Below are 7,800 nucleotides of genomic sequence, written 5' to 3'. Positions count from 1 at the left end.
TACAAGTTAAAGTCAAAGGTGAATGAGTGAGTTACCTTGAGTCCAGAGGGTCAGTGTCCAGATGAAGATGGAGACCAAAGTCATGGTTGCTGTGGGTGAAGTTTGTGGGGCAGCAGCTCTCAGTCATGAAGTGTTAAACTCACAGGACTATAAACACTAGCAGAGCACTGAAGCATGGGCTGATAATGCAAAGTGGAGCCTCTATGGAAATCATCTTTCTATCAACACTGAGTAAAGATGATCATATTTATCTGATATTGTTTGATCAGACATTTCTGCTCAGTGTGGAATCTGATGTTTAAAGTGCAGCTTTTTATAGAGATGTGGGAAAATGAAATCTCTTCTGATTCCCACCAGAGTTTTCTGAAAGAAGACAGAATGATTTGAGCGTTATATTACATTTCACTCCCCCAGATGATCCTTAAGGCATTAAGTGGAGAGGAAAAATAAGGGGGTCACAGAGGTTTGTGGAGGTCAGTAGTGAGTCAGTAGACTATTGCTGGGAGCTACTTCAGCTCAGCCAGGCTTGTCTAATTCTAGAGAGATTAGAAGTGAAATATTCCCTTTAATGTGCAGCAGAGGGCGATCTCTTATTGTGCAGTTCTGACTGTCTCTGCCTTTCATTTGAGGGTTTCTGCAGCTACGACTGCCACCCAGTTTGTCTGTATCAGGACTGGAGGACTTTTTGGTGGAGGAAACACAATGAAAACAGTGAGAACCTTTTAATCTAATACTGTTAGAAGAACTTTTATTTTTAACATTGTTATAGTTTTAAAGTGTATTTAGCCTTTAGAAGGTTAACTTTGTTTGTCTGCTGTGTAAATTCAGAAGAACCAAGCGTGTCCTCAGTTTAGATGTTTTCCTGCTTATAAAATAATCCTTGTTGGGAATAAAAGGCAGAACGTGTGTAGATCTACAGTGTGTAGTTTATTCCATTATTAGATGATTGTAGAATCCATTAATATTGTATTATAGGTCAGAAATAGTGCGTGTAGAGGCTGAAGAGAGCGGCGTGTTTAGAGCAGGAGGTTTTTGTACAGCCAGTAAACGAGTTTGTATCACTGTGGAGGACTTTTGGTGGAGGAACCAAACTGTCAGTTGGACGTAAGTACACTTTTACTCCTTATTCAAAAGGAATCTTTTATTAAAATGATTATGGATCAACAGTCCAGACGTACTTGATGTTCTTCTAAATCAGTTCTGATCCAAATTTGAATGTATTTCATTAGAACTTGGCTGAAGTGTGGCGAGCGTGGAGCTTTAGGCTTTACCACGAGCTCCTGTTTCTGAACTGGATTTCTTTTCTTTAAAATACTAATATTTCCTAAAGGTTTCCTGTGAAGTGTTCAGTAATGACGTTTCTTTAAAAAGATCAAATGTAGAGCTGGATTGTAGTGTCAGTGTTGGGCTCCATTAGAGCAATTCTGTCTCCATCTGGAAGCCACAATGTGGAGGTTATTCTGAGCAGCGTTTTCTGTTCTAAAGCTTTGAAGCCATAGTACATGGAGACTGCAGCTCCATTTATTTATTGATTATTTATTGTTTTGGAGGAAATCAAATCATGTTCCATTTCAAATTTCACATCACAGGATGTGCAGAATGTCAGAGTTTTACTGAGTGAAATTCAGTAATATTTTCTAATAAAAATGTAAATGAAGTGCAGCTATGAATGTGACTGTAAATATGAGTTTGTGTGTGAAACGGTTGAGTTTAAGGTTGTAATTAGAGTTTGGTTTTTAATGCATCACTGAACTCAGTTTTGCTCTGTTAGAAATAAGGGAAATGAAACTGTGTGTGTCCTAGGTTTGGCCCAGCCCACCCTCACGGTCCTGCCCCCCTCCAGCGTGGAGCTGCAGCAGGGGAAGGCCACACTGGTGTGTTTGGCCAATAAGGGCTTCCCCTCAGACTGGACGCTGAGCTGGAAGGTGGACGGGAGCAGCTGGAGCGCGGGGGTTAGCCAGAGCCCCGGGCTTCTGCAGAAGGACGACGGCCTCTACAGCTGGAGCAGCACCCTGACCCTCCAGGAGGACCAGTGGCTAACGAAGAAGACAGTGACCTGTGAGGCCACCAAGGACTCCCAGACTCCTGTCAGCAAATCACTGAGCAGAGAGCAATGCACTGGGCAGTGAGCGTCCACGCGTGTGTTGGAGCTGCTAGAGCTCCTCTTGATCTTCAGTGAGCTCAAACATGGCTCTGCTTAATGCTCTGATCTTCATCTCATCATTTCATCATCACAATAAAGAGTTTCAGTATAAATATCTTCAGTCTTTCATTGATTATTGTGTTATTTTCTTTTTCCTGAAACAGCAACAATAAACATATAAACATTTTTTGATGTATAATTTACTGGAAACAAGTCTGTTCATTTCTTTAAAAATTAAAGCATTTCGATTGGAATAACTGCAGTGTTTCATCTTTTCTGTCATGATATTGGAGGATCTATCAGAATAAACAACATGAGACACAATGATTAAGTTCATAAGAAATGTATTTGTTGTTGTTAATTTTTTCCAGTGTCAGAGATTCAAAAAAAAGGTCAAACAAATGAAGAATTAATTAAGACAATATTTTTTTATATTGGGTAACAAATGCATGAATATACAACATTATTTTTTTAACCAATCATAATAAATGTTAACGGTTTCTAAAATTTTCCATTTCTATGAAATGGAACAATGATCAAACAAATGAACAAATGAGTAAATAAATAAATAAATAAATAAATAAATAGCTCCACATTCTGTCACTTCGGCCTGTTTAAATTCTCATGATTCAAAGTGTTTCTCACAGTGTTTTAACAGCATTTGTCTGAGTTTAAAGCCAAATCTACAGCATATGGATCTCCTGTAGATCACATATCATGTCTTTGCTGTTGACATGAAGTGACAGGGATTTAAGCTGAAAACACATTTTGGTCTTTAAAACTGAAAAATTAATTCAGTTTAATGGAAAAGTCTGATGTCTTTCTGTAAACTTGAAAATGTATTGTGTGAAGTCACTGGTGGGCAGAGCAGTGTAGATCGCTGTGATAGCAGATTACTATGAGTGGCTCAGTCATATTTAATCTGATGAAGATGATGAATCATCAGTGGTTGTTAGGGGGACGGCAGACCCTCATAACACAATCAGCCCTTTAGGTTTGAGCCTGAGAGAAATGAAGCTGCACTAGAAAACCAAAAAGACCAATCTGACCAAGGAATAATTAGTAACAGTAATTTATATGAATTAAACTGTTATAACACAACCAGGAAATCACTGATTTTAATTCTAAATCATTTTGAAATGAGAGGTTATAAGCAGTAACTTATTTCAATTTTAATGAAATATCATGTACCTGGTGAGTGAAGCGAGATTTAAAGATGTGATGTGACTAATTCATGTTTATATCTGAATTATCTGTTATAAATGATACATAAATGATTTCCAGCACTGATTCCTTAAATGTCCAGGACTCTTAGCTAGTACGGCTTGTGATTCAGTAACTGCAGGGATTTCAGTGCAAACTGGTTGAGCTATTTTGAGGTTATAGAAGTGTGTAATAAAACTCTGGGCCTGCCGGTCAGCCCTGGGCATTTAAGGGGTTAACTTTCACCTCAATGCAATAGAATATTCCCAGTTAAGTCTATGAAGTCCTCGGACACGTTACTGAATCACTTGTCTCCACCTAAATGAGACAGAATAGATTTTATGGAATAACACTGATCAAACTAGCCAGCTAAATGTGTAACAGTATTAGACAAAAATAGCTTGAAATCCCCAGAAGTTCTTCAAGTTCACTCCTGTTAGCACAGTACAAATGAATCTGTTATGCGATCAGTTGCTACCGGTCAATCATGATCTATTATCTGACCCCTGCCTACCATGTGGATGTTTATTCAGAGCGTTCTGTCTTCTGTTTGGGTCTTTCAGCTTCTGAATGGCTGGTTTATGATTCCTCTGATTGTCTTCATCCATCTTGTAGCTGGTCGTTCTCTTCGTCTTTTACCCTCAACTGTCCTTCAGTGAAATGTTCTTTTTCCACTGAACTGTTCTTCTCAGAAAGTGTTTAAACTATGATCCTCAGTTTGGTTATCTGGGCTGTGAGAGGGGAGGTGAGGCTTCATTTGGTTGAGGTTGATCTATTTTCTTTGCCGTCCAAGTTTCTATCAAAAGTCTTCACCAACACCAAAGTTCAAAGGAAGCTATTTTTTCTGTCCTGCTTTTCTAATGTAAACCCAGGTGAAAATTCTGGGTGTAACAGCGGGTTGGCACAAAGCAACAACTTTAAAATCTTTTACTTAGTTTTCTAAACTGATTTTTTACTTCTGATAATCATAATTTAGACACTTATTGTTGTGTTTAACACTTTCATATGAGCTGTTGTTCAGCCTTTAAAGTAGCCTAGCTTTTAAAGTAGCAACTGTGTTCAAATGGCACTACTGTTTAAATCAGTTCATAATAAAATATCCTGCTGAAATGATGTGCTTTAAATTAGTTTTGGCAGATTATTTTGTTTTCAGTCATCAGCTGACGCTGGTTACTGGTTGGTTCTGAGAAAGTGCACAAACAGGAGTCCTGAGTTCTGACCTCAGGACTACAAACAGTAAATAAAACAAACAGAACTAAAATGATGTTGATCAAGTTCTGTGAGTACAGTAAGTACTTTTCCTTTTCTTTATGTGTTTATCTGCTGCTACTAGTGAGATGTTCCATCTAGTGCTGAAGAACCCTGTTCCACAGTGAGGAGAACCCCCCAAAGAGAGAACAGTGCTCACTACTGTAGTGTTTTGGAGTTGATGAGTTCAGTTGAGTGCAGCTTTAGCAGCTGTTCTCAGATCAGTGAGAGTTTCTGAGTCAGAGCAGTTCCTCTACAGCTGAGGGAGGTTTTTGTATCGCGCTCTAACACTGTGTGAATGGAAGGCTGCTACCCTGCTGACAGTAATAATCTCCTGCATCTTCAGGCTGAACTCCACTGATTTTTAGAGTAAAATCTGTTCCAGATCTACTCCCACTGAAACGACCTGGAACACCAGACTGACGGGTAGATGCACCATAGATCAGGAGTTTAGGAGCTTCTCCAGGTTTCTGCAGATACCAGTGGAGATTGTTGCCGATGCTCTCACTGGCTCTGCAGCTGATAGTAACAGAGTCTCCTGGTGAAACAGTCTGAGATCCTGGAGTCTGAGTCAGGATTATCTCCCCAAGTGACTCTAAAGAAAAAGAAAAATGTCTGAGTCAGATCACTGTTTCATCTGTAACCAGAAATCTAATATCAGTAATAAAGGGGGTTAAAGTGGCTCCTCAGAACTGAAATTTAACCCCTGACATTTACCTTGAGTCCAGAGGGTGAGTGTCCAGATGAAGATGGAGACCAAAGTCATGGTTGCTGTGGGTGAAGTTTGTGGGGCAGCAGCTCTCAGTCATGAAGTGTTAAACTCACAGGACTATAAACACTAGCAGAGCACTGAAGCATGGGCTGATAATGCAAAGTGGAGCCTCTATGGAAATGGACTCACCAAACACCTCTATAATAAACACATATGATAATAAATAGAAGATTAAAATTTTAGCTACATTCTATTATTTTAAAGATAGACATTTTTAAAATATAAAGAAGATTTTAGTTTTTATGGTTGAAATTGCCACGTAAGAGTTACAGTCACATTTACAGACACACAGATGTAAAACAGCTGTTCAGAAGAAAACTGTATGTTTAGAATTCCTTCTATTACAGAAAACAGTCTCTTCTAGAAAAGTTCTGATTTTATTACAGGCCTAAAAATGATTTAAAATCTTACCTTGTTTTAGATCCCATTACTGAACTTAAAATGAATCCATGCACACTTTGAATACAGATTTGAACTAACTGAAAACCACATGTCTAAATCAAACACCTCTTCCAGATCTCTTTCACAGAAAGCCCTTTAGACTTGTGTCCCACTGCTACACTTGTTAAGGAGAACAAAGATTCATTAGATAGTATAACATAAATCTGTGAAACCAAACTTGGATATATGTAAATATAAGTAAATAATCTAGATTTCTGTAGGATTTTCAACAATAACATCAAAGCTCTGTATAATAAATATGAGATCTGTGTAACTCTGTGTCTAAACCAGTTTAAGAGTCCTGTATTATGTAACGGGGAAAGAAAGTCAGAGTTGGTACGAGATCTTCATTGAAATGCATCACTGTGGTTCACTTTAAGTGGAAGAACAAAAAGTCATTGGGCCTCATTCTCCAATATCTTCCTAAGAGAAAGGTTCTAAGAAAAAGTCTACATCAGATTCATGATGTGTTCTTAAAGAGCAGAACTGTCCTCACCTTTGTGCTCTTAAGTGTGTAGATTCTGTTCTTACCTAAGAACAAATCCCAGAGAACATCAGTGAGAGTCAGAATCTTCGTACAAACTGCGTAAGTGGGGTTTAAGGAGAAATATCTTCTTACGAACAGTTGGTGGATGACACACTCATTAATGTTTAGTTGTTAAGAGTCTTAATGTTAAACATAGAAGATAAACCAGTTTTAGAGTCATAATGAATCACGAGTGATTACATAAGATTAGTGCCTCGTTCTTGTGAAAGTACCAACACTGATTCAGATCATGATGATCAGCTGGTCTGAGGTCAGTGAGATTCTCCTGTATGAAGACATTCACAGGTTTTAATGAGAGGTTTGAACTGTTTTTATGACACTTCATCTGATGTTAGTTAGATTATGAGTTAGGAAAGTTCTAGTTGTTCCACTGTGTAAAGAGGAACTAGTAAATGTTCTCCAGTGCTAGAATGCATTAGTGCTGCTGCAGAGTTTCCAGTTCTTTTGAGTTTAGTCTGAGTTCTTTACTGTAATGAATGGTGATGGTCAGTGTTGTTAGAGAGGGAGTTCAGCTGTAGATTCAGTGCAGTGCTGTGTGTTGATCTTGAGGGAGTTTGGCTGAATTAAGCTGAACATCTGGTGAAAGTGCTGCTCTATTCTGGGAGAAAGAGGACGACTCAGGCCTGTTCATGCAAATCTGAGTTTCACCCCACTGCTCTCTCTCTCTCTGTCTGACTGTTTACTGCTTAAAACTGCTTGTTTGTGTTCAGCTGGGTGGGCTGTGGGGGGCTGGTTTCACTTCTTACTTTAGTGCTTCCACTAACTGTCAGTGTACCCAGGTCAACCAAGCATTTATTGGTAACAACAACCCAAATGTAGAACAAACAGACACTTCTAATTCTTTACCCTCAGTTTTCATCCTCCTTGACATGTCATCTATCTTTGACTGTGAACCCCCAGAACTTCTTCTCATCTTCAGGATCAATCCTACAAGGTGGCCTGGAAAGGGTATGTCTGGGCTCCTGATAGCCTCACTATTGGAGTTCCCCAAGGGGCAGCTTTAGGTCCACTTCAGTTGTCCTTGAACACAAAATGACCAGGATTAGTTACTACCTCTAACTGTTACACTCACCCAGCTCAATGTGGTGGCAACATAAAAGACAGACTACATGTTAATTACATTTATGCAAAAATATTAGATCATTTTTTTTAAATTATTAAATTGCAAGGTGCTAGAAGACAGGGAGCTCCAGGGCACACTGCAAACAGAGCTTTTAGTCTCAGGCCTCAGTCCAAGCTGGCATTGTGGACATCAGCAGCACCTGGAAAACAAAAATAAAAAACATGAAACTGAACCAGGAAAAAGGAAAACATGGAATGGAACCAGGCAGGGCCTTGACAATATGAACACAACACAAACTGGACTGAACAAAGTGATTTGCATGAGTCGTGTAAAAGATTTCCATAGTAACATAGTTTTACTTCACTACAGTGTGAAATGCCCCC

At 38.9% G+C, this 7,800-nt stretch overlaps 1 gene segment (V, D, J or C); it reads left to right on the top strand.

Moving 5' to 3' along the window:
• The first annotated feature begins 702 nt into the window (after positions 1 to 702).
• LOC118812687 lies at positions 703 to 2,734 on the top strand. The segment is given in 3 exon segments: positions 703 to 711; positions 996 to 1,104; positions 1,804 to 2,734. Coding segments are annotated over 3 exon segments (444 nt in total).
• The last annotated feature ends 5,066 nt before the right edge of the window (positions 2,735 to 7,800 follow it).

This window comes from Colossoma macropomum, unplaced genomic scaffold (assembly GCF_904425465.1).
Source record: "Colossoma macropomum unplaced genomic scaffold, Colossoma_macropomum, whole genome shotgun sequence".
Taxonomy (NCBI): Eukaryota; Metazoa; Chordata; class Actinopteri; order Characiformes; family Serrasalmidae; genus Colossoma; species Colossoma macropomum.
Note: the sequence above shows the minus strand (reverse complement) of the source record. Positions and strands in the feature narration are given on the sequence as shown.